This window comes from Hordeum vulgare, chromosome 2H (assembly GCF_904849725.1).
Source record: "Hordeum vulgare subsp. vulgare chromosome 2H, MorexV3_pseudomolecules_assembly, whole genome shotgun sequence".
Classification (NCBI taxonomy): domain Eukaryota; kingdom Viridiplantae; phylum Streptophyta; class Magnoliopsida; order Poales; family Poaceae; genus Hordeum; species Hordeum vulgare.
In genome coordinates this window covers 220,998,687-221,026,403 of record NC_058519.1, presented here as the reverse complement: position 1 = coordinate 221,026,403, position 27,717 = coordinate 220,998,687, and the positions used below count along the sequence as shown (strand labels likewise).

The 27,717-nt window shown below is 44.2% G+C and overlaps 1 protein-coding gene and 1 pseudogene across 2 annotated transcripts; one reads left to right on the top strand and one right to left on the bottom strand.

The window, feature by feature from the left end:
• Positions 1-17,557: 17,557 nt before the first annotated feature.
• Positions 17,558-21,980, top strand: LOC123425922 (rab3 GTPase-activating protein catalytic subunit). Of its 2 annotated transcripts, none has more exons than XM_045109686.1 (13): positions 17,558-17,806; positions 17,927-18,057; positions 18,845-18,966; positions 19,137-19,324; positions 19,408-19,586; positions 19,810-20,151; positions 20,236-20,300; positions 20,594-20,642; positions 20,724-20,868; positions 20,965-21,052; positions 21,135-21,204; positions 21,299-21,439; positions 21,507-21,980. In XM_045109686.1, the coding sequence occupies exons 1-13, from the start codon at positions 17,680-17,682 to the stop codon at positions 21,855-21,857; spliced, it is 1,998 nt and encodes a 665-aa protein (XP_044965621.1). In that variant the 5' UTR covers positions 17,558-17,679; the 3' UTR covers positions 21,858-21,980. The 2 variants fall into 2 exon arrangements, with proteins under 2 accessions (XP_044965621.1, XP_044965622.1); XM_045109687.1 differs by having other exon boundaries at positions 17,560-17,806; positions 17,927-18,051.
• On the bottom strand, positions 21,893-23,791 carry LOC123425923 (annotated as a pseudogene).
• Between the last annotated feature and the right edge of the window lie 3,926 nt (positions 23,792-27,717).

The following is a 27,717-nucleotide window of genomic DNA, read 5'->3' as shown; positions in this document are numbered from 1 at the left end:
ATCAACTATGACGAAGCCATATAGATGCTGCATTGGTTAGTGTGGCATAGTGAGTAGGTCCAAATAAATCCATATGAAGTAATTCGAATGGACGTGTAGTGGTCATGATGGTTTTGGAGGGATGCTTGGATCTGGTCATTTTCCCAGATTCACAAGCACCGCACAGATGATCCTTGAGGAATTTGACCGATTCAATGCCGATGACATGCTTCTTCTTTGCGAGCGTGTGCAAATTCCTCATGCCTGCATGACCTAGTCTTCGGTGCCACAGCCATCCTTCTGAGGTTTTTGCTAGCAAGCAAGTGGCTGGTTGAGGACCTATAGAGAAATCAACAATGTACAAATCCCTCTTCTTACACCTTCGAAGACTTTGGATCTGTCAGATTCCATGATGACTACACATCTATATCTACCAAAGATAACAATCATATCAAGATCACAAAGCATCAAGACTGACATAAGGTTAAAACCAAGGGATTCAACAAGCATCACTCTGTCCATATGCCTATCCTTGGAAATAGCCACTTTGCCAAGTCCCAATACCTTGTTTTTACAGTTCTCAGCATATGTGATTTGCTTCAAAGGTGATGGAGTTAGTGGCATATTCATCAGTAAGCTTTTATCACCAGTCATGTGATGTGTGCAGCCACTATCAAGAACCCACTCAGTATTCTTGGGTTTGTCATCCTGCAGATGAATTAGTACTGCTTTCCATCTCATATGCTTCAGATTTGAAGAATATGATACTAATTTCATCAGATCAGTAATTTCATCATAACAGAAATGTAAGGACGAGTCAAATATCTCTATTTCATCAATCATTAGCTTGCGTCCTATCAAGCATTTCCTCAGGTCTCCAGCAAATTCTTCAGATGATGATTTTCATCTGGAGACATGTCCTGCAGAAGTGATTAGTTTGATTTCTTCACCACCCACATCTGAAGGGGTGGCAAAGCGTTCATCATCATGCGAGCACCATATGAGAGAGGTGGCATTGAAGCCAATGCACTTCTCTTAGCAGTAGGGGGATTAAAGTACTCATATGAATATGCAGAGAACTGGTTTGAGGATTTATGAACATAATGATTTGAGGAGTAACGTTCATATTCATATTCCTTGTAATTTCCTTGCATGTTAGAAGCATAAGCACGGGTACGAGCATAGTTTTGACCAGTTGAGGATTTTGATCCTCTTGAAGACTTTGGTCCTCCTGAGGAATTTGATCTGGGGTTCAGATTATTCAGTGGTGGTGTCATGAGGACATTCACCTGAAGATTTTCAATTCAACTTTTGGGAACCCAGATTTTCCTCAGAGGAGGGCCATTCCTGCAGTTAGTTCCAACATATCGAGCAAATACTTCACCAGATTGATTTTTGAACAGTTTATAGTTGGAATCAAGTGACTCATCTGAGGAATAGGATAGTTCACATGAAAAGCCAGTTAGATTAGATGGATCAAAAGGAGGCCTAGTAGCAGCAACCCATGAGGTTTTGGGGTACTGCTCAGGTTTCCAATAAGATCCATCAGCATTTCATTTCCTCTCAAAGGCAATTCCTTCTTTCCTCGGGTTCCTGTTCAAAATCTACTTTTTGAGCACATCACAAAGGGTTTGATGTCCTTTGAGGCTTTTGTACATGCCTGTCACGTACAATTCCTTCAACCCTGCATTTTCATCAGTAACATTTGTGTTTTCCTCAAGTGAGGAAATAGACACAACAGGTGCAGTTGAAGAATTTGTAGCAATGGTAGCATTTGATGATTCTGGTGAGGAATTAGCAGTTTTGTGTTCAATGCATTTAAGACATGGAGGAATAAATTCAACTTGACTAGCGCTGATCTGTTGAGCTAGTAATGAATCATTTTCCATACGAAGATCATCATGAGACATCCTCAGCATCTCAAGATCAAGCTTCCTTTGAAGAAATTCATAGGAAAGCTTCTCATGATCAGTGAGGAGTGTATCATAACGATCCTGAAGATTATCAAATCTAGACTGAAGACTTTTCATGTCATCAGTGAGGATTTGGGTAAGGCTCATTTCATCATTCAACAGATCATCACTTTTGTCTAGAAGTTTCTGAAGCTTTTCCAGAGCAGTTTGTTGTTTAGTGGCAATGATAGCAAGTTTACAGTAACTGGGTTTCTTATAATCATTAGGCTCACAATCACTTGAATCAGAGGAGGAGGCATTATTTGATACATTTGATCCTTTTTCCATGAAGCAATAGGTTGGAGCGAAGTCATCAGCATAGTCATCAGTATGGATGGTGCAATAATTTTCTTCAAGATTGAAGATTGACTTGCTGACGAAAGTGGTTGCTAGTGCAAGACTAGCCTGTCCGGATTCTGAGTCTTCATCAGAGCCCTCTTCTTCATCACATTCCTCTGATTCTGCCTCGGAGTCCATTTCCTTGCCAATAAGTGCCCGAGCCTTTCTGAAACTAGTCATCTTGTGCGAAGAGGGCTTTGAAGATGAGGATTTTGAAGATTTGTTCTTCTTCTTCGAGTCATCAGAACTGTCATCCTTGTATTTCTTCTTCTTTGATTCCTTTCCCCAACGGGGACAATCAGCAATGTAATGACCTGATTTCTTGCACTTGTGACAGGTTCGTTTCTTGTAGTCCTCAGATGAAGATTCTGATTTCCTCATGTCTCTTCTTGAAGATTTACCGAACTGACCACGTTGTGTAAATCTCTGGAATTTCCTCACGAGCATTGCAAGCTCCTGTCCAAATTCTTCAGGGTCACAAATACTGTCATCTGTGTCTTCGTCTTCAGATGAGGAAATTGCTCTAGCCTTCAGTGCACGTGGTCTGGAATAGCTTGGTCCATATAAATCTCTCTTTTCTTCTAGTTGGAATTCATGAGTATTTAGCCTTTCTAGTATATCAGCTGGATCAAGCATCTTGTAATCTAGTCTTTCTTGAATCATCAGAACTAAAGTATCAAATGAAGAATCCAAAGATCTCAGCAGTTTCTTCACAACTTCGTGATCAGTGATGTCTCGAGCTCCCAGTGCTTGCAGTTCATTTGATATGTCAGTGAGGCAATCAAAGGTGTCTTGTCAGCTTTCATTGTCATGTCTCTTGAAGCGGTTGAATAGATTGTGAAGAATATCAACACGAGAGTCGCGCTGGGTTGATACTCCTTCATTTACCTTGCACAGTCTCTCCCAGATCAGTGTTGCAGAGCCCAAAGCACTTACTCTTCCAAACTGGCCTGGGCTCAGATGGCCACAGATGATGTTCTTCGCTTGAGAATTGAGTTGCTTGAATTTATTCACATCAGCCGCAGTGACACTGGCAGAGATAATGGGGACACCATTTTCCACAGTATACCAGAGATCATTATCAATAGCTTGTAAATGCATTTGCATTTTGTTCTTCCAGAAGGGAAAGTTCTTTCCTTCGTAGGTAGGACATGCTGCAGTCACCTTAAACATGCCTGCAGTCGACATAACTGAAACTCCAGGTGGTTAAACCAAAATCACACAGAACAAGGGAGTACCTTGCTCTGATACCAATTAAAAGTGCGTTATATCGACTAGAGGGGGGGGTGAATAGGAGATTTTTAGAATTTCATCACTGAGGAAATTTCTTTTGAGGAAATTCCTCACTGATGACTAACTTACAGCGGAAACAGTAAAGGACCAGATGTGCAAACGTTCACAACAGCAGTATTTTCAGAGTGAAGAATGTAAAAATAGATTGCACAGTAAGCACGCACGCAGAATATAGATGATGATTAACTATCGTGAAGAATTTGGGGTTGAGGAAATTCAGAGAAAGTCTTCAGCAAATTCTTCAAACAGTCACAGTGAAAGTCATCAACACACAATACAAGAAAAGTAAAGAGTTGAGGAATTAGAACCCATTTCTCAGTGAAGACTGTTGTTGATGACCCAGTTCCAACTGCTGTGACAGTTGTACATCTGGTTTGGAGCGGCTTGGTATTGAAACCAAAGGACACCCAGTCCCGGGACACACAGTCCCTACCGTATTCTCCTTGAGCTAAGGACACACAGTCCTCGCCCAACACTCGTGGTAAGTCTTCAGGGCAGACTTCCAAACCCTCACAAACTTGGTCACCTGGCGATCCACAATTGACTGCTGGATTGCTCTAGACCATGACGCCTAACCGTCTGGAGGATGCATAGTCCTCAAAGGTAAAAGGCTTCAGTCCCACGCAGGAACAACTTCTTCAGTGATGCTCAATCACTAGGTTTGGTTTGTGGTTTCGGTGGGTGGTGTATTTCCTCACTAATGATTTACTCTCGAAGGTCTGAGGAATTTGGGTTGCTCTTATGACAAGTGTCAGTTTCTAACGGAGCAGCCAAGCAGCTAGTGGTTGTGGGGGGTGGCTATTTATAGCCTGGGAGCATCCCGACATGATTTGACACTAATGCCCTTAAATAATATGACCGTTGGAGTGGATAAGACCAATGACTTGGCGTGGTTATCGAAACGGTCGGAACCCTCAACTCTGAGAGTCCTCATGTCACTCGTATTCCTCACTTGAGGATTTTGGTAGGACTAGGCTTGGGTTGAGCATCATGAGGAAATTCATTCCATAGTGTAACTTCGACCCCCTTTAACAGTACGGTGTTCCTATTACTCAAATGCGAAGAAAGTAAAACAGAAAGTGTAGATCTTCATGCTTCAAATTCTTCAGAATGATTTTCTTCAGGAACCACCGGACTTCTCAATATTAGTATCTTCATGAGGAATATCAATTTCATCGCAGATTCCTCGCGGTTCATTTCTTCAGCTTCAGACCAATTTCTTCAACTGAAGACATATATTTTTAGGGGTCAATATTCTTCAAATATCTCAAACTCCTCAATGACTTATAGATCCTGTGTACACTAACAAACACATTAGATACTTAACCTATAAGTCTTCAAACCACCAAAATCACTAAGGGGCACTAGATTCACTTACACACACTCTCTCTCTAATATATTGATCTCTTTGGAGACCTATTCGGTATAATTTTGCGGTGTGTTTGTTGGGATACAATGAATTATGGGTTTATGATCAGATTATGCATTCAAAGGAACTAAGTATTTTCTGAGATTTGTTATGTGTGATTTTATAGCCTTCTGTTTCTCTATGATCTATCCTTTTAATTTGGCCAGTTAGATTGATTTATCTTAAGTGGGAGAGGTACTTGCTAGTAGGTTCAATCTTGCGATGTCCTCACTCTATGACAGGAGGAGTAGCGAGGCACATATTTGTATTAATGATACTAAGGGTAGACCAACGGGGTTCGAACATAATATTGTTGGGCAACGTCGCATGGGAAACAAAAAATTTCCTACGCGCACGAAGACCTATCATGGTGATGTCCATCTACGAGAGGGGATGAGTGATCTACGTACCCTTGTAGATCGTACAGCAGAAGCGTTAGAGAACGCGGTTGATGTAGTGGAACGTCCTCACGTCCCTCGATCCGCCCCGCGAACAATCCCGCGATCAGTCCCACGATCTAGTACCGAACGGACGGCACCTCCGCGTTCAGCACACGTATAGCTCGACGATGATCTCGGCCTTCTTGATCCAGCAAGAGAGACGGAGAGGTAGAAGAGTTCTCCGGCAGCGTGACGACGCTCCGGAGGTTGGTGATGATCTCGTCGCAGCAGGGCTCCGCCCGAGCTCCGCAGAAACGTGATCTAGAGGAAAAAGTATGGAGGTATGTGGTCGGGCAGCCGTGAGAAAGTCGTCTCAAATCTGCCCTAAAAGCTCCATATATATAGGAGGAGGGAGGGGGACCTTTCCTTGGGGTCCAAGGGACCCTCAAGGGGTTGGCCGAGCCAAGGGGGGAGGACTCCCCCCCCAAACCGAGTTGGACTTGGTTTGGTGGGAGGAGTCCCCCTCCCTTCCCACTTCCTCCCTCTTTTTTTTTCTTTTCCTTTGATTTCCTTCTCTTGGCGCATAGGCCCCCTTGGGGCTGTCCCACCAGCCCACTAAGGCTGGTGTGTCTCCCCAAAGCCTATGGGCTTCCCCGGGGTGGGTTGCCCCCCCCCCCCCCGGTGAACTCCCGGAACCCATTCGTCATTCCCGGTAACTCCGAAAACCTTCCGGTAATCAAATGAGGTCATCCTATATATCAATCTTCGTTTCCGGACCATTCCGGAAACCCTCGTGACGTCCGTGATCTCATCCGGGACTCCGAACAACATTCGGTAACCAACCATATAACTCAAATACGCATAAAACAACGTCGAACCTTAAGTGTGCAGACCCTGCGGGTTCGAGAACTATGTAGACATGACCCGAGAGACTCCTCGGTCAATATCCAATAGCGGGACCTGGATGCCCATATTGGATCCTACATATTCTACGAAGATCTTATCGTTTGAACCTCAGTGCCAAGGATTCGTATAATCCCGTATGTCATTCCCTTTGTCCTTCGGTATGTTACTTGCCCGAGATTCGATCGTCAGTATCCGCATACCTATTTCAATCTCGTTTACCGGCAAGTCTCTTTACTCGTTCCGTAATACAAGATCCCGCAACTTACACTAAGTTACATTGCTTGCAAGGCTTGTGTGTGATGTTGTATTACCGAGTGGGCCCCGAGATACCTCTCCGTCACACGGAGTGACAAATCCCAGTCTTGATCCATACTAACTCAACTAACACCTTCGGAGATACCTGTAGAGCATCTTTATAGTCACCCAGTTACGTTGCGACGTTTGATACACACAAAGCATTCCTCCGGTGTCAGTGAGTTATATGATCTCATGGTCATAGGAATAAATACTTGACACGCAGAAAACAGTAGCAACGAAATGACACGATCAACATGCTACGTCTATTAGTTTGGGTCTAGTCCATCACGTGATTCTCCCAATGACGTGATCCAGTTATCAAGCAACAACACCTTGTTCATAATTAGAAGACACTGACTATCATCGATCAACTGGCTAGCCAACTAGAGGCATGCTAGGGACGGTGTTTTGTCTATGTATCCACACATGTAAATGAGTCTTCATTCAATACAATTATAGCATGGATAATAAACTATTATCTTGATACAGGAATTATAATAATAACTATACATTTATTATTGCCTCTAGGGCATAATTCCAACAGTCTCCCACTTGCACTAGAGTCAATAATCTAGCCCTCACATCACCATGTGAATTACATTGTAATAAATCTAACACCCATACAGTTCTGGTGTCGATCATGTTTTGGCCGTGGAAGAGGTTTAGTCAGCGGGTCTGCTACATTCAGATCCGTGTGCACTTTGCATATATTTACGTCCTCCTCCTCGACGTAGTCGCGGATGAGGTTGAAGCGTCGTTTGATGTGTCTGGTCTTCTTGTGAAACCTTGGTTCCTTTGCTAAGGCAATGGCACCAGTGTTGTCACAGAACAAGGTTATTGGATCCAGTGCACTTGGCACCACTCCAAGATCCGTCATGAACTGCTTCATCCAGACACCCTCCTTAGCCGCCTCCGAGGCAGCCATGTACTCCGCTTCACATGTAGAATCTGCTACGACGCTTTGCTTGGAACTGCACCAGCTTACTGCACCCCCATTAAGAATAAATACGTATCCGGTTTGCGACTTAGAGTCGTCCGGATCTGTGTCAAAGCTTGCATCGACGTAACCTTTTACGGCGAGCTCTTCGTCACCTCCATACACGAGAAACATCTCCTTAGTCCTTTTCAGGTACTTCAGGATATTCTTGACCGCCGTCTAGTGATCCACTCCTGGATTACTCTGGAACCTACCTGCCATACTTATGGCCAGGCTAACATCCGGTCTAGTGCACAGCATTGCATACATGAATAGAGCCTATGGCTGAAGCATAGGGGACGGAGCGCATATGCTCTCTATCTTCATCAGTTGCTGGGCACTGAGTCTTACTCAATCTCGTACCTTGTAACACTGGCAAGAACCCTTTCTTGGACTGTTCCATTTTGAACCTCTTCAAAACTTTATCAAGGTATGTGCTTTGTGAAAGTCCTATCAGGCGCTTTGATCTATCCCTATAGATCTTAATGCCTAGAATGTAAGCAGCTTCTCCTAGGTCCTTCATAGAGAAACTTTTATTCAAGTAACCTTTTATGCTTTCCAAAAGCTCTACGTTGTTTCCAATCAGTAATATGTCATCCACATATAATATCAGAAACGCCACAGAGCTCCCACTCACTTTCTTGTAAATACAAGATTCTCCAACCACTTGTATAAACCCAAATGCTTTGATCACCTCATCAAAGCGTTTGTTCCAACTCCGAGATGCTTGCACCAGTCCATAAATGGATCGCTGGAGCTTGCACACCTTGTCAGCATTTTTAGGATCGACAAAACCTTCGGGTTGCATCATATACAACTCTTCCTTAAGGAAACCGTTAAGGAACGCCGTTTTGACATCCATCTGCCAGATTTCATAATCGAAAAATGCAGCTATTGCTAACATGATTCTGACGGACTTAAGCATCGCTACGGGTGAGAAGGTCTCATCGTAGTCAACTCCTGGAACTTGTGAAAAACCCTTTGCCACAAGTCGAGCTTTATAAACGGTCATATTACCGTCAGCGTCCGTCTTCTTCTTAAAGATCCATTTGTTCTGAATAGCCTTGCGGCCCTCAGGTAGTATCTCCAAAGTCCATACTTTGTTCTCATACATGGATCCTATCTCGGATTTCATGGCTTCTAGCCATTTGTTGGAATCTGGGCCCGCCATTGCTTCTTCATAATTTGCAGGTTCATTGTTGTCTAACAACATGATTGATAAGACGGGATTACCGTACCACTCTGGAGCAGCGCGTGATCTCGTCGACCTGCGTGGTTCAACAGAAACTTGAACTGGAGTTTCATGATCATCATCATTAACTTCCTCCTCAACCGGCGTCGCAATGACAGAGGTTTCCCCTTGCCCTGCGCCACCATCCAGAGGGATGAGAGGTTCGACAACCTCGTCAAGTTCTATCTTCCTCCCACTCAATTCTCTCGAGAGAAACTCCTTCTCGAGAAAAGTTCCGTTCTTAGCAACAAACACTTTGCCCTCTGATTTGAGATAGAAGGTGTACCCAACTGTCTCTTTTGGGTAACCTATGAAGACGCACTTTTCCGCTTTGGGTTCCAGCTTTTCAGGCTGAAGCTTTTTGACATAAGCATCACATCCCCAAACTTTAAGAAACGACAACTTTGGCCTTTTGCCATACCACAGTTCGTATGGTGTCGTCTCAACGGATTTCGATGGTGCCCTATTTAAAGTGAATGCAGCTGTTTCTAATGCATAACCCCAAAATGATAACGACAAATCAGTAAGAGACATCATAGATCGCACCATCTCTAACAAAGTACGATTACGACGTTCGGACACACCATTACGCTGTGGTGTTCCAGGCGGTGTTAACTGCGAAACAATTCCACATTGTCTTAAGTGAGTACCAAACTCGAAACTCAGATATTCACCCCCACGATCAGACCGTAGGAACTTGATCTTTTTGTTACGATGATTTTCCACTTCACTCTGAAATTGCTTGAACTTTTCAAATGTTTCAGACTTGTGCTTCATCAAGTAGACATAACCATATCTACTTAAATCGTCAGTGAAGGTGAGAAAATAACGATATCCGCCGCGTGCCTCCACGCTCATTGGACCACACACATCGGTATGTATGATTTCCAACAAGTCACTTGCACGCTCCATTGTTCCGGAGAACGGAGTCTTAGTCATCTTGCCCATGAGGCATGGTTCGCACGTGTCAAGTGAATCAAAGTCAAGTGACTCCAAAAGTCCATCAGCATGGAGTTTCTTCATGCGCTTTACACCAATATGACCCAAGCGGCAGTGCCACAAAAATATGGCGCTATCATTGTTTACTCTAACTCTTTTGGTCTCAATGTTATGTATATGCGTATCGCTATCAAGATCCAGTATGAACAATCCTCTCACATTCGGTGCATGACCATAAAAGATGTTACTCATAGAAATAGAACAACCATTATTCTCAGACTTAAAAGAGTAATCGTCTCGCAATAAACAAGATCCAGATATAATGTTCATGCTCAACGCAGGCACTAAATAACAATGATTTAAGTTCATCACTAATCCCGATGGTAGTTGAAGTGACACTGTGCCGACGGCGATTGCATCAACCTTGGAACCGTTTCCTACGCGCATCGTCACTTCGTCTTTCGCCAGCCTTCGTCTATTCCGCAGTTCCTGCTTCGAGTTGCAAATGTGAGCAACAGAACCGGTATCGAATACCCAGGCACTACTATGAGAGCCGGTTAAGTACACATCAATAACATGTATATCAAATATACCTGATTTTTCTTTGCCCGCCTTCTTATCTGCCACATACTTGGGGCAATTGCGCTTCCAGTGACCCATACCCTTGCAATAGAAGCACTCTGTTTCAGGCTTAGGTCCAGCCTTGGGTTTCTTCGGCGGATTGGCAACAGGCTTGCCGCTCTTCTTCGAATTTCCCTTCTTGCCTTTGCCGTTTCTCTTGAAACTAGTGGTCTTGCTCACCATCAACACTTGATGCTCTTTACGGAGTTCAGACTCTGCGACTTTCAGCATCGCAAACAACTCGCCGGGAGACTTGTTCATCCCTTGCATGTTGTAGTTCAACACAAAGCCTTTATAGCTTGGCGGCAGTGATTGAAGGATTCTGTCAGTGATAGCTTCTTGCGGGAGTTCAATCCCCAGTTCAGCTAGACGGTTTGAGTACCCAGACATTTTGAGCACATGTTCACTGACAGACGAGTTTTCCTCCATCTTGCAAGCATAGAATTTATCGGAGGTCTCATACCTCTCGATCCGGGCGTTCTTCTGAAAGATAAACTTCAACTCCTGGAACATCTCAAATGCTCCATGACGCTCAAAGCGACGTTGAAGTCCCGGTTCTAAGCCATACAAGACTGCACATTGAACTATTGAGTAGTCCTCCTTACGTGCTAACCAAGCGTTCTTAACATCCTGATCAGCCGTAGCGGGTGGTTCATCTCCTAGCGCAGCATTAAGGACATAATCCTTCTTTCCAGCTTGTAAGATTAGCTTAAGATTACGAGCCCAGTCTACAAAGTTGCTTCCATCATCTTTCAACTTAGCTTTCTCTAGGAACGTATTAAAATTCAGGATGACACTTGCGTGAGCCATGATCTACAACACAAATATATTCAAAGTGGACTTAGACTATGTTCAAGATAATTAGAGTTCAACTTAATCAAATTATATGCTAAACTCCCACTCAAAAAGTACATCTCTCTAGTCATTTGAGTGGTTCATGATCCACTTACACTATCCCAAGTCCGATCATCACGTGAGTTGAGTATAGTTTCAGTGGTAAGCATCCCTATGCTAATCATATCAACTATATGATTCATGATCGACCTTTCAGTCTCATGTGTTCCGAGGCCATGTCTGCACATGCTAGGCTCGTCAAGCTTAACCCGAGTGTTCCGCGTGCGCAACTGTTTTGCACCCGTTGTATGTGAACGTTGAGTCTATCACACCCGATCATCACGTGGTGTCTCGAAACGACGAACTGTAGCAACGGTGCACAGTCGGGGAGAACACAATTTCGTCTTGAAATTTTAGTGAGAGATCACCTCATAATGCTACCGTCGTTCTAAGCAAAATAAGGTGCAAAAAAGGATTAACATCACATGCAATTCATAAGTGACATGATATGGCCATCATCACGTGCTTCTTGATCTCCATCACCAAAGCACCGGCACGATCTTCTTGTCACCGGCGCCACACCATGATCATCCATCAATGTGTTGCCATCGGGGTTGTCGTGCTACTTATGCTATTACTACTAAAGCTACATCCTAGCAAAATAGTAAACGCATCTGCAAGCACAAACGTTAGTATAAAGACAACCCTATGGCTCCTGCCGGTTGTCGTACCATCGACATGCAAGTCGATATTTCTATTACAACATGATCATCTCATACATCCAATATATCACATCACATCGTTGGCCATATCACATCACAATCATACCCTGCAAAAACAAGTTAGACGTCCTCTAATTTTGTTGTTGCATGTTTTACGTGGTGACCAAGGGTATCTAGTAGGATCGCATCTTACTTACGCAAACACCACAACGGAGATATATGAGTTGCTATTTAACCTCATCCAAGGACCTCCTCGGTCAAATCCGATTCAACTAAAGTTGGAGAAACCGTCACTTGCCAGTCATCTTTGAGCAAAGGGGGTTACTCGTAACGATGAAACCAGTCTCTCGTAAGTGTACGAGTAATGTCGGTCCAAGCCGCTTCAATCCAACAATACCGCGGAATCAAGAAAAGACTAAGGAGGGCAGCAAAACGCACATCACCGCCCACAAAACCTTTTGTGTTCTACTCGAGAAGACATCTACGCATGAACCTAGCTCATGATGCCACTGTTGGGGAACGTCGCATGGGAAACAAAAAATTTCCTACGCGCACGAAGACCTATCATGGTGATGTCCATCTACGAGAGGGGATGACTGATCTACGTACCCTTGTAGATCGTACAGAAGAAGCGTTAGAGAACGCGGTTGATGTAGTGGAACGTCCTCACGTCCCTCGGTCCGCCCCGCGAACAATCCCGCGATCAGTCCCACGATCTAGTACCGAACGGACGGCACCTCCGCGTTCAGCACACGTACAGCTCGACGATGATCTCGGCCTTCTTGATCCAGCAAGAGAGACGGAGAGGTAGAAGAGTTCTCCGGCAGCGTGACGGCGCTCCGGAGGTTGGTGATGATCTCGTCTCAGCAGGGCTCCGCCCGAGCTCCGCAGAAACGCGATCTAGAGGAAAAACTATGGAGGTATGTGGTGGGGCAGCCGTGAGAAAGTCGTCTCAAATCTGCCCTAAAAGCTCCATATATAAAGGAGGAGGGAGGGGGACCTTGCCTTGGGGTCCAAGGGACCCTCAAGGGGTCGGCCGAGCCAAGGGGGGGAGGACTCCCCCCCCCCAAACCGAGTTGGACTTGGTTTGGTGGGAGGAGTCCCCCTCCCTTCCCACTTCCTCCCTCTTTTTTTTTCTTTTCCTTTGATTTCCTTCTCTTGGCGCATAGGCCCCCTTGGGGCTGTCCCACCAGCCCAATAAGGGCTGGTGTGTCTCCCCAAAGCCTATGGGCTTCCCCGGGGTGGGTTGCCCCCCCCCCCGGTGAACTCCCGGAACCCATTCGTCATTCCCGGTACATTCCCGGTAACTCCGAAAACCTTCCGGTAATCAAATGAGGTCATCCTATATATCAATCTTCGTTTCCGTACCATTCCGGAAACCCTCGTGACATCCGTGATCTCATCCAGGACTCCGAACAACATTCGGTAACCAACCATATAACTCAAATACGCATAAAACAACGTCGAACCTTAAGTGTGTAGACCTTGCGGGTTCGAGAACTATGTAGACATGACCCGAGAGACTCCTCGGTCAATATCCAATAGCGGGACCTGGATGCCCATATTGGATCCTACATATTCTACGAAGATCTTATCGTTTGAACCTCAGTGCCAAGGATTCGTATAATCCCGTATGTCATTCCCTTTGTCCTTCGGTATGTTACTTGCCCGAGATTCGATCGTCAGTATCCGCATACCTATTTCAATCTCGTTTACCGGCAAGTCTCTTTACTCGTTCCATAATACAAGATCCCGCAACTTACACTAAGTTACATTGCTTGCAAGGCTTGTGTGTGATGTTGTATTACCGAGTGGGCCCCGAGATACCTCTCCGTCACACGGAGTGACAAATCCCAGTCTTGATCCATACTAACTCAACTAACACCTTCGGAGATACCTGTAGAGCATCTTTATAGTCACCCAGTTACGTTGCGACGTTTGATACACACAAAGCATTCCTCCGGTGTCAGTGAGTTATATGATCTCATGGTCATAGGAATAAATACTTGACACGCAGAAAACAGTAGCAACGAAATGACACGATCAACATGCTACGTCTATTAGTTTGGGTCTAGTCCATCACGTGATTCTCCCAATGACGTGATCCAGTTATCAAGCAACAACACCTTGTTCATAATCAGAAGACACTGACTATCATCGATCAACTGGCTAGCCAACTAGAGGCATGCTAGGGACGGTGTTTTGTCTATGTATCCACACATGTAAATGAGTCTTCATTCAATACAATTATAGCATGGATAATAAACTATTATCTTGATACAGGAATTATAATAATAACTATACATTTATTATTGCCTCTAGGGCATAATTCCAACAAATATTTGGTATTGCTTTGTGTGCATTATGTCATCATGCTCCAAGCATTACTCTCTTTGTTATGAACTTAATACCATAAGATGCATGCTGGATAGCGGTCGAGGGATGGAGTAATAGTAGTAGATGCAGAATCCTTTTGGTTTACTTGTCACAAACGTAATGCCTATATATTGATAATGCCATAAATACCACCATAATTATTCGCACTTCTATCAACTGTCCAACAGTAATTTGTTCACCCAACGTTATTATGCTCATGAGGGAGATGCATCTAGTGAAAGCTATGGCCCCTAGGTCCATTCACTTCATATTATTAAAACCCTAAATTAATTGCTGCAATTTATTTATTCTCTTGTTTTACAATTTATCTATCTACCACTATGAGAATTAATCCTTGCAGGTAACGAGTATAAGGGAATTGACAACCCTCTTGCCCTCGTTGGATGCAAGTATTGTGTGTGTGTATAGTACTGTTGATCGTCCGTTTGTGTGATCTTCTATTGCTTCGATAAACCTTGATTCTTAACTCAGGGAAATACTTTGTGCTACTATACTATATCACCCTTCCTCTTGTGGGAAACTCTAACGCCTATCACAAGTAGCAGAATAATTTTTGGCGCCGTTGCTCGGGGAGACTTCATCAAACAAATGTAGGCACCTGCACACACACACACACACACACACCTTATTTGCTTGATTTATTTTTGCTATCTTTCATGTTGACTCAATAAAATAAAAATAAAGACATATGGATCTTCATCCACTTGCCAATCTTTTCAAATTTGCTACTTGTTGTAAACCAATAGCTAATAATGAAGAGATTATAATATTAAATTATATTGAGATACATTTATTGAATGAAAAGCATGATTGCAATGAGGTCAATATGAATTCCATTAAAGTCAATTGTGCTAATGATAATGATTCGAGTGATGATATTTCTTTTGATCTTGAAAATTTATTTATGCCTCATAGTGAATCTGCTATTGATAGTAAAATTTGCAATAGTATTGAAAGTGAGTTTGCAAGAGTGTTAACTTTAAGTAAAAAAAGAATACCTTAATTATCATGACTTGTAACGCTCTCGGGGAGACTGTGATGGTGGCGTGCGTGACACGAAGTCTACTTCAAGTAGAACATGTTCTGGACCCGGCTCCGCCCAATATATTTGTCAACAGTGGCTCAAGTGTCCATACCATGATATGCCTAAGTTTAGGCGTGCTAGAAACATACCAATGGGGGATTCCGGACTCCTTGAGAACGCCTTACTCCTCTGCTTGTTACTAGTCATTCAATAGTTTCTCTTTGTTACTTTTATGTTATTTATTCCTAGTTGGTCCTACTACTCAATCAAATTTTATTGCAGCCTTCACTTTGCTTTAAGTCTACAATTCTTTGCCGGCACAAAAAATACATAATTCACTACAAGAGGTAAAAGCCTGATTTCCTGTGGGGTCGATACTCTTACTTTGAAAAGGATACAACTAAACCTTGTGCACTTGCACGCTATCACGCCCCTCTCTCTTTGGTCTAGATTCGATCTAGATAGGGACGCCGCCAGGCTGCCTCTTTCTCTCTCTCTCTCTCTCTCTCTCTCCCTCTCTCTCTCTCTCTCTCTCTCCAGTTCTTCTGGTAGTTCTTCATGTCGGTTCCACAGAGTGCTGCCATACTGCTAGATCTGTACGCATGGAGACCTCAAAGGTGTCATCTTCTTTGACACTAGATCGACGAATCGTCCCAAATAAATTCTTGTTGCTGGAAGGTATAGCCTAGCTATGGGAACCAGCAAGCCACACCAACCCTTCTTCCTCCTCCGCTATGTTGATAGTTGGTGAGATTATCATTACATATAACTTCCATAATGTTTCTAGGCATGTTCGTGATTGTTTTTTATTTTGTTTTGTAACACGTTCCCACAGTTAGAACAACTTCCATGACATTACGCCTAGTCTTGACACCTGACTGCACCGTGAATGTGTATGGTTTGCTGCTATTCAACCTTGGTTCCTACCAATGGAATGAACCAACCTTCTCTACATTATGGACCATATCCTTGGTGTGTGTTCAAATTCCATGGCCACCTCATGATCAAACTTTTCAACACACTCAATAACTCGTCGGTCACCCATGGGGATTTTCGTGTCAATCTCTCGTCCCACACACCAGCAGACTCACGCCACCAACCATCACGTGGTTACAAGGAGCTCCACTGATTAACTCACTGTGATTTCCTTCCCTTCATCGAGCCTCGCATTGACAAACCTCCCTATCACCGAGCAACATGAGATGATTTGCGTGTAGAACAAGCACACTGACATGATGTACGCTTCACCTTTGCCAAAACATGAGGGATCGAACCTCCAATCACTTATATTATTGTAAACTATTGTTCAATCCTTATATGTATACTTCTCTAAGTGTGTTAAGGGGACTCATTGATGACATGGCCTACTCAATCGTTGTAAGAATTAGAATGACCAACACCACGAGAGTTATTAATGGACAACCAATATCTCCGCTAGCGGACTTGTCTGATAGTTTGCATTCGCTAGCGTGCTATCATTCCTAAGTGGAGTAGGCCGTCGCCCATCGGCATGGTAACAACGCGCATTCATTTATGATTCATTGACCCTCTTTATTTCAGATTTAGGCAACAATTTCTTATTTGTAAAATCACCAGCTAAACAAACAACTATTTAAAATTAGCTTTGATAGTGAAGCTGATTCTGAATTCGAGCCATTTTCAGCACAATTGATGAAGCACGCTAAGATGTACCCCCGTGTAAACTAATATAAGAACATTTAGATTACTATAATAGTTTTCTAAATACTTTTATACTAGTTTACGGAGGGAGTACTTTAATGATAGTGAAGCGAATCACTTGTGGTTCGAAGCCAATTAAAGTTGCAACAAACAAAGGCTTTTTGCTCTCACAAGAAATTATTCTTCACCTTTCATTAGTTTTTAGCATAAACATACCTTTAGCATTTCTACCACGCCTTATCTTTTATAAAGTTTGACTCTAAATAAAAAATTAGTTAAAAATATAATGTATGTCCCCCTAAAATAAAAGAACTAGAGCACACCTGAATCCGCTCTTTTACCCCCTTCCCTCATCCATCCAAAAAAGGGGGTAATGTTAGATTTTTTAAGCACAACAAATCAATTGTTGTTTTTAACAAATTATGTTAATTACAGCCTCGTGATAACATAATTTGTCATATTGGACGTTTGATTTGCCATGTTAAAAAAATCTGTCGTTCGATTTGCAGTGAAATAAAATAAACGCCATCCTTCGAGTGCCAAATCCCGTTTTTCCTTTTTAAATACGAAAATCGAAAAAAAGAAAATCCTTGGTTTGTGCTGCTGCGGAGGGTCTCCCCAATTCCCATACCTCCTCCGACAGCTCCTCTTCCTCCGCTTCTCCCCCCCTTTCCCCCACGCCACTGCCAAGTAGGCCCACCATGCACCAGCTGCCTCCTCCTCCCCCCGCGTCGTCGACGTCGCTCGTGTCGCGGGCGCGCACGGCGATCCACTCCGCCGCCGCGCGCGCCGAGCGCGTGCTCACCGACATTAAAGCCGACCTCCGAGGTACAAACGGCGTACTCATGTGTCCTGACTCATTTCCAGTCCTCCCCCGCTCCACTTCTGCTCGGTTCCGGGGCCCGAATCTGACGAGCTTCGGTTCGAATTCGCTGTTGGCCCGTGCAGATGCGGACGGATCCAGTGGGCACAGGACGCCGTCGCCCAGGACCTCCATGGATCGGCAGGTCGACGCCGAAGCGGCCGCCCCCGCCTCGGGTCAGACGCCGGACATGAAGCCTCCGCCTGATGAGGTAGAGGTACGTGTTCCTGTCATTGCCGTCGAATCGACTGCCGCTTCGTGTGTGTAGAGTCTATCAGTCCGATGCTTGAGCAGTCCTGCTGAGGTGAGGCTGTGAGAGGCGCGTGCTGTGGTGGTGAATCGGTGATACGTGGCGTCCGGTCTCCGGTGGTGATCATGTTCCTGTGGCGGCGCGTAGCAGAGTTGTGAGGTTTTAAGTTGGAGCACAATGGGTGAAAAAAGATCAGACGTTTCAGTTAGTAGCAGCTACTACTTGATAACCTTATACCGAGACTTTGTGAGTGCTCCATGGTGTGACTAATTGGTTAACCGTATGTTGAGGCTTCTCGACTTCTTGTGATCCTTTTCTTTTGAAGTTTTGTGATGGCTGGCCCTGCCATTCGCCATACTTGGAAGTACCAGCAGTTGGCGGTCAACTTTGTACATACTTGTCTCCGGCTTTTTCCGTGTTTGCTTCTTCTAAAAGAATGGGCAGAGCTCCTGCCATGCATTCAGAAAAATGGAGTTAGTAGAACTGGAAATCCTTCCATATCTATTCCCACAACTGGTAATGGTGGGTGTGTAGGTTTGTATTCCAGTGGATTGGAATAAAGAACGTGGGCGGCATGCGACTGATGTGTATGCTTCTATAATTGACACCTGATTTTTAATCCACTTAAAAGGCCTCTTTGTTGAATGCTTACCTATCCATTTTATGATCTTTCTCATTATAAATACAAATTAGATGTTGAAATGGTTGTGCCCTGCCATTGTCACATAAGGTGCAAAACATTTATTGCTTCCAGGTCCCTGAAGTAATCCCCTCAGCAGATAAGGATGGCTTGAAGATAGAACACGGGTCAACTTCGTCATCTAACTTGGCGTTTCCTCCAGCTTCAATAGTTAAACAGTTGATTGCAGCCATTGAGTAAGTTTGGTCTTCCGTCTACCCACCATATTTCTTGAATGGAAAAAGGTGTACTTAGTGCTGCAAGAAAACATGGATCACATTGCATTTTACATTTCCGAAGTGCTTCTTTTTACTTGATTTGTTTCTTTTTATTTTACAAATTATAAATCGTTTTGTGTGTTCTCTAGAGATGGAAAAAAATTCAGTTCAATGAATGATATGAAGTTTAATGGTGACCAATATCTGAAAGAGAAGGGTGGCTTGAGCTTGTCTGTCGTTAAGTCACTTGTTCGCCGTGAGAAGGAGGACAGATCTAGTTCTGAATTTTTTGGTGACGACGAAACAAAATCCTTGATGTACTCGTTGTTCAAATTTGGTATGTTACCATGATGTGCTGAGCTATTTTTTTTCTTAGTTTGCAATTCAAGTTTGCGTTATATTACATAATTATTTTTTCAGCGGAAGAGTTACCCCACGATGAAAGTCAGTGTGGTCCAGAATTACTTCATTCGACATCTTTGTCCAGGGATATCCATGGTGCACCACCTGGAAGCTTTGTTCATCACTTGGGAGAGATTATTGGCAGCATTAGTTCTGTGCACAAGATGGCATTCTTTTGGCAATCTGTAGTTGTTGAGGTAAGTGTGTTGATGATATGTGCCCCTATTGTTTGGACATGCTGCTTTGAAATTCACCTATTGATAATACAAATTGCTAAGCGGCATAAGATCATTTGTCATGACATGTCACACAAAAGGAATTTGGTTTTTTAGGGGACCTGACAAGCAAGACTCAAAGTTAATAAACTTACAATAAAACTAAATGTAAGCACCACATTTAATTCTTTTGGTATACATGCAGTTGAAGAAACTATGGTCTGATGGGCAACCGGTGCCTCGAATGTCATTACATGCTGCTCCAGACTTGAATTGCTGTTTACTATATCAGGAGATACAAGTTATAAATTGCTGCATTGCCAGGAAAAAACGAAGAAAAGCAGCAAAGGAGTCACTCGATTCCTTGCTAAAACAGGAATGTGTTGATAACTCAAATCCCAGATATTCAAATGGAGATTCTCGTGATAGTGGGATCTACGCAAGAAATAGCAGTGGTGATTGTGTTCTTCGGCTTGGTGCTGACTGTGCATCCGAGAACTTAACACTGTTAGAAACTGGAGAGTCTGTATATTGTCCAATTCTGCAGGTAAGCTATTGTATTATTTGTTACTTCATCTTCTATGATGCTTTCTTTCAGTATTCTGAATACTTGCACAATATATATTTTCAGGAAGGACCCATTATGACAGCAGAGCTCATAAAAGAAACAGAGGAACTTGTCTTACGGACAGGAAGGCATGTCAACCTTTCATTTGTACTACCATAATGCGCATGCCACAAGTTAAATCTGAGTGAATGATCCAGTACTGACATAAGTTTCACATAACATTCTTAGTTGTTATTAATTATTTTCTACTACTGATTACAATTTGCTCCTAGCCTGCAAAAAAAAAAGAGATAACAATTTGTTCCTCACTTAAAAGTGCAATATGTATGACCATAATTACCATTTATGTTGCTAAGGTTTCTCCTTAATTTTTGAGCAATAGAGCAATAATTATGACACTGCCTTGTATACATGTTTTCAGTGTTGGTGCTGGCTGTTCTCAGCTTTTATCAGATATGCAGGCGTTCAAGGCAAGTTTAAAGTTGCTCTGGCACTGGCTATGGGTCTGCCTGATTAAGGTTCCTAAGCAATAATTTTCTTTTGGACAATAGGCTGCAAACCCGGGATGTGTCCTTGAAGATTTCATTAGGTGGCACTCCCCACCTGACTGGTCTGAAGATTTTGCAGCAAGCAATGCAACCGTAGGAGAGGGCTCATCTAGACGTGGCCGGCTAAGTGACAGAATGCAAACAAAAGGTAACATTTTTCTCCGTCCCTTCCCTATGGATGCTCGCTTGCTTGCCAACTCTAACCTAAATGTCTTCTACATTTTGATGTATTGTGCTTAACTAGAAGGAAATTTGTGGAAGGAATTGTGGGAAGCAGCAAAACCTATACCTGCTGTTGAACAAACTCCGCTATATGATGAAGATTTAGCTGTGTAAGTACAAAATATTGTGAGGATTTTCTGCTCTGGATCTAAAGTTGCTCGTAAATTATTATTGAGTGACGTAATCTTGTAGGGAGAGCATATTTGATGCCTTGGAGGTTATTGAACCAGCAAAACTGTTTCAGCAGCTACTCTCAGTCATTGTGAGTTGAATGTTTGCATTTTTGTCTCCGTGATGTTTTCTTGTGGTTCCATGTCATTATTTCAAGGCCTTACTAGTTGCTGCTTGTATATCAGCTTTCTGTATGCTTCGTAGCAGCTGAATCAGTGCTACCAGCAGACAGTAATCTGTCAAAATTATTCTACGATTGTAAAGACTACATCATTGGCATTTACCAAGATGACATGTCGAAAGAAAAGCTGGATGAGATCTGCAAGGTACTCTGCTGTTATTCATGCAAAATTATATTACTGCATAGTATTAACAGTTAACATACTTTGCCAGGTTTATGAGACGATGGAAGCCATAGTAACCCATCCTGAAGACGCTCTTCAGATCACGGAGCAACCTGACGAGAAGTCTGCCGAGATTAAAAACCGGTTCAAGCTCAAGCTGAACTTCAACGGCAAAGATGGTCAGTCTCTGTGGAAGCGTGCAGCAAAGGATGAGAAGAGAACATCCCCAAATGACGAGAAAAAATCACCGGAAGAAAAGAACTCGAATTTTTTCTCGAACCTTCGCGAGAGGAAGGCCGCCTTATTTTCAAAAAAGAATGCAAAAGCTTCAGAGTTGCCGTCGCCACCCCCACCATCAGCGCTGGGCCCATTTGACGAGAGCGAATGGACGATTTTGTAGTTGAGGCTCGAGGATGTTTCCTTTTGTACAACTTGTAAAGAAGGTGCCCCAAGCTGTAAATGCTCATCCAATTCATTGAACACTTTGCAATAAACTTGAAAAGATAAACAATTCATTGTAGTATATAAGCGTCAAGGCTCGATTCAGAGTTCTCCTTGTTATTTTTATCCTTGATGCCGAAAGCTGGACCAACCGTAAGCAGATCACGATGGAACCGAAGTTGATTGAGATATAGAGTGCCGCCGGCAGTGTTGAGTGAACTTCGAGGGTGAAGGAGCTACCTGCCACTGCACTCGGTGTCATCCATTTCGTTCGCAGGAACGACACACGGCCGTTGGAGTGCCAGGACCCACTCCCAGGCAGACGCTCGGTCATTCCCATGCACGGATGCATGCAGTGGCTTTTCAATCTTATCCTCCGACAGCTAGTTTGACTCCCATCTCCATCTCCATCTCCATCTCGAGAGTCTACTCTCATCTCCTCAACTACTGGCCAACGGGGCAGATCTTCAGTTAATGCACCGTTCGCGCCACCCGCCAACCAACTACATGCCGGCCACAAGAAACCATGACAACTCTGCTCCTATAAATACCAACGCAAATCGGGGCTGCAAGAACCATCCCAACAACAGCGAGTAAGAATCGAGTAGCGGTGTCTGTAGCTAGCCGACCATGGCCGCCACTATCAGGCGCACGGTCTTGCTACTCCTCCTCCTCGGCATTGCAACGCAGCTGAGCTCCGTGGCTCTTGCAGGATTTGGTCGTGGTCCGTTCGGTCGTGGTCATGGGCCTCGTGGCTGCCGCCACGGTCGCTGCCATGGCGGTGGCTTAGGTGGAGGTGGTGGTTTTGGTGGTGGCGGAGGGGGTGGCTTGGGTGGTGGAGGTGGCCTTGGTGGGGGGCACGGTGGTGGCTTTGGAGCTGGCGGAGGTGCCGGGGGAGGTTTTGGTGCAGGAGGCGGTGCCGGAGGAGGTCTCGGAGGAGGGCATGGCGGGGGCTTCGGTGGTGGTGCTGGAACTGGAGGAGGAGCCGGTGGTGGGCTCGGAGGTGGAGGAGGTGGTGGCTTTGGAGGTGGCGGTGGTGCAGGCGGTGGAGGAGGATTTGGTGGCGGTGGAGGTCTCGGAGGTGGGCATGGAGGGGGCTTTGGTGGTGGCGCAGGAGCTGGAGGTGGAGCCGGTGGTGGGCTCGGAGCTGGAGGAGGTGGTGGCTTTGGAGGTGGCGGTGGAGGTGGGCTAGGCGGTGGTGCCGGACATGGCGGCGGCTTTGGAGCAGGCAGTGGTGCGGGTAGTGGTGGAGGCGGCGGAGTTGGTGGGGGAGGAGGATTTGGCGGTGGTGGCGGTGCCGGTGGAGGTCTCGGAGGTGGGCACGGCGGCGGCTTCGGTGGTGGTGGTGGAGCTGGTGGAGGACTAGGAGGCGGAGGCGGAGGCGGACTCGGAGGTGGAAGTGGTGGTGGGCTTGGAGGCGGTCATGGTGGGGGTTTCGGAGGCGGCGCCGGTGCAGGTGGTGGATTTGGTGGTGGTGGAGGTCTCGGAGGGGGGCACGGTAGTGGTCTTGGCGGCGGCATAGGTGCCGGAGGTGGTGCCGGGGGAGGCTTTGGTGGAGGTGGAGGTGGCGGGCATGGCAGTGGTGCCGGTGCAGGTGGTGGTGGCGGTTTTGGTGGTGATGGTGGTCGCGTTTGAGCAACCTGGTTGCTGAAAGGCCAAAATCTCGTAATTTACCATGATGATGAATTTTTGTACTATGAAATAAAATAATACAATGGATAAACTTTATTTTATCTAAAGGTACTTTGTTTTTGTGTTCCGCCTTCAAATTTGCATTCCATTGTTGTTAACAGTGATCCATTCTGTCGAAAGAAATTTTTGATGATGTTGTCAATCATCTTGAATTGTTCATATTTGTTCTAAACATCTCGTTTGAATGGGTTATTGGTTATTCATCACACTTAAATAAGTACTCCCTCCGTTTAAAAATACTCGTTTGAGGAATGGATGTATCTAGATGTATTTTAATTTTAGATACATCTATTTCTATTATTTTTGCGACAAATAATTCCGGACGGAGAAAGTATTATAGATTTGCTACTATAGGTTATCCACCTCTTACTCATATTACAAAGTCCAACACTACTATAAATTCGCACTGACTGACCTCTCCCAAGCCATCTGTGATATCAAATTTTGGTCTCGGCGAAATGGTTATCACAAAAGCGTCTAAAATTGGTCGGTCAGTGATATCTTGTACCATTGAGAAAAATAAGAATCAAAGGTAATCACCGACCGATCGTTATATTTAAACCGTATGTGTAGTCTATTTCGATAAAAAAGTCCAACACTACCACACATTCGAAACACTAACCAGCTTCTCTCGTAAGGCATTGATGATATTATTAAGAATATGCCCTAAAAGTAATAATATAGTATTATTTATTTTCATGTTTGCAATTAAGAAATTTATATTTTATGTTATAACTGCTATGATCTTGGAATATGCGATTCACTCAAAAACTTATATGCATGTGTGAAATAATAAATTTTAAAACCCGATTCCTAGTCTTGCCTCTAGGACTAGCTCAAGTGTTGTTTGTGACCATGTTTTCCGGATCTTGGGATATCATTAAGTGTAATAATAGTCCCAAAACAACCTTAAGAGTATGACGTTGGAAGAACGATCACATTGAATTGATTCAACTTGTTTGTTATACTTTGAGATACTATAATCATAAGTCAATCTTTATAACACGGAGATATAAAACATGCTTTAGTTCCTTAGACCATGTGAGTATCGTAGTCATTTCTTACCGTACTATGGATTTTGAGGTTGCTCAAACATCATTTATAGCATGGTGATCATTGATGTCCCGAAAGTGCACATGACTATGTAGTAATTTCGTGATAAGCAAGGTCTCTCGATCCCACAGGGAGCGAATAGGATGGCACCATAATCCCTGCAGCTCTGTTGTTACTAACACAACCACACTCACACCCAAACCGGAGTTTGGAAATAGCTCACTTTAGTAAGTTGCGAGGGAAAGGTAAAAACAAAGAATTAAACTAAACTAGAGAGAACGGAAAATAAATACCAATCTAAGCCGAGGAAATAAACTAAGAGAAGTATGTGATGTTTTAGATGAGATTGCTGGCATCTAGGTACAACCTCGTTCGGTACAGGTGTGAAATGGAGTTAGGGTTTTATGACCATGCCATTGTGGCTAAGTCAATACCTGCATTATAGGATACGGTGGTCTACTTCTGGCGGGCGGTTCCCTCACATAACATTATCTCTCAAGACACTCTTTTGAGATACCTCATTCATCCTACTTCTTATTCCATACCCGAGGAGGCTAACACAAAGACATTAAGGTCCTCGTGTTCCTAGAATAATTTTGTCCCCCTCCTGATATCTGCACCTGTCACATCGCAGGTCAATCGGTTTGCACAACCATCTATACACTTCATGTGTGGCCTAGAGAGTTGGATGTCTCTAACTACACCAATGGATAGGACATCTCATCAATAAACTACCGAAGGCAAATAAGCAACACAAAGCAACATGCATAATTAGACAACACATATCAAATAACCACTTACTAATCGACTGGCTCATATCCAACAATTACTCAAACAACATCACATAAAGAGGGGTTCAAGAGTTCTTACAACCCATCATGGAGATCGTGATGGGGGAGTGTAGGACCCGAACTATGTCTAGGAGGGGTGATTAGACTACTTGACCAAATAAAACCTTAGCCTTTTCCCAATTTTTATAGTTGGCAAGTTTTAGCAATTATAGCAAGTCAAGCACACCCTACACATGCAAGTATAAGAGTATAGCAGTGGAAAGTAAAGACATGCACATGTGAGTAGAGGGTAGGGCTAGGAAGATCAAATGCAAAGTTGACACGGAGATTTGGCGTGGTTCTAATAGGTGGTGCTATCGTACATCCATGTTGATGGAGACTTAAAACCACATAGGATAACGGTTGCGCGAGTCCATGAAGGGATCCACTCACAAAGGGTCCACGGAGAACCAACCTTGTCTATTCCACCATGGCTTACGTACACGAAGGACTAGACTCACTCGGGGCAGATCTTCACGAAGTAGGCGATCTCCTTGCCCTTACAAACTTCTTGGTTCAACTCCACATGAAGTCAGAGGCTCCTAAGCGACACCTAACCAATCTAGGAGACACCACTCTCCAAATGATAATAGATGTGGTAAGTATGATGAACTCCTTACTCTTGTGCTTTAAAAGATAGTCCCCTCAACACTCAATCACTATCTCTCAGGCTTGGCTTGGATAAAAGAGATTGATTGGGTGGAAAGAAACTTGGGGAGGCTAGAAATCAAGATTCATATGGTAGTGATGGAATATCTTGATCTCAACACATGAGTAGGTGGTTCTCTCTCAGAAAATGGATGGGGCAAGTGTTGGTTCGTTCTGAGTGCTTCCTCTTCGAATGAGAGGCAGGTGGAGGGGTATTTATAGGCATCTCCAAAACTCCAACCGTTACAACATTATTTCCCAACTCAATGAAATCGAAGCAAAAAACTCGGTTGCACCAACTAGTGCAAAATGTGTCAACTTTTGGCATTTCCGTGAGACCGATGTATGAATCTCGGTGAGTATAATTTGGCTGACCTAGGCTGTTACCCTAACTCACTTGCACCGATTCCTACAACTCAGGAAAGGGCGTGGATGTCACCTAGAGGGGGGTGAATAGGCGCTTTAAAAAAATATGGTTTAGGCATGAACAAATGCTGAATAAAACTAACATTTAATTAGTCAAGCACAAAACGTAAGACAACTAGGTTCACCTATGTGCACCAACAACTCATGCTAAGCAAGATAAACAACTAAGTGATACCAAGATATATAACAAGAAACAATATGTCTATCACAAAGTAAAGTGCATAAGTAAAGGTCTCGGGTAAGAGATAACCGAAACACGCGAATACGATGATATATCCCGAGGTTCACACCCTTGCATATACTAATCTCCGTTTAGAGCGGTGTGGAGGCACAATGCTCCCCAAGAAGGCCACCATAATCTCCTCACACCCTCGTGTTGGGGAACGTTGGATGGGAAACAAAAAATTTCCTACGCGCACCCAAGATCTATCTATGGAAATCAACATCTACGAGAGGGGGAGTACATCTACATACCCTTATAGATTGCTAAGCAGAAGCGTATATAACACGGTTGATGTAGTCATACTCTTCATGATCCAATTGCGATCTGATTCGATCTAGCGTTGAACGGATGGAACCTCCGCGTTCAGCACATGTGCGACTCGATGAAGTCGCCTCCTTCTTGATCCAGGAAAGAGAAGTAGATGGGATCTCAACCAGCACGAAGGCATGGTGGAGCAATCCCAACAGGGCTTTGCCAAGCGCCTCCGGAACTGCGAACGAGGAAGAATAAGAGAGAGGGGAGACCGTAGGGCATGTGAATTGTTGTGTCCAACCCTCCCCTCTCCTATACTATATACATGTGGCAAGGGGCAGGTTCACGTATCAGCCCTTGGCAACTCCTCCAAGGAGGGCCGGCGGCTAGGGTGGAGTCCTCCCTCCACAAGGAAGGGAGGAGCCCCCCTCCGCCAAGGCACCTCCGGGGTGCCTTGTCCCTTTGGGACTCTTGTCCCCCAAGCCAATTTCACCTCTAGGGGTGGTGCCCCCGGCCTACGGTGGCTAGGGAGACACCTCTACAACCCATGTGGCCCATGGGGAAGGTGGACCCCCGGAACCCTTTTGGCACCCGTGTAAACTATCAGTAATGCCCGAAACTTTTCGAGTAGGCAAAATAGGACTTCCCATATATAAATCTTTACCCCCGGACCATTCCGGAACTCCTCATGACAT

Bases quoted from the DNA above. Each gene is read 5' to 3' on its own strand.
- LOC123425922 (XM_045109686.1), top strand. From the start codon at position 17,680: ATGCACCAGCTGCCTCCTCCTCCCCCCGCGTCGTCGACGTCGCTCGTG. The intron at 18,967-19,136 runs GTAAGTTTGGTC...TGTGTTCTCTAG, and splicing joins CAGTTGATTGCAGCCATTGA to AGATGGAAAAAAATTCAGTT. The intron at 21,053-21,134 runs GTAAGTACAAAA...GTAATCTTGTAG, and splicing joins TATGATGAAGATTTAGCTGT to GGAGAGCATATTTGATGCCT.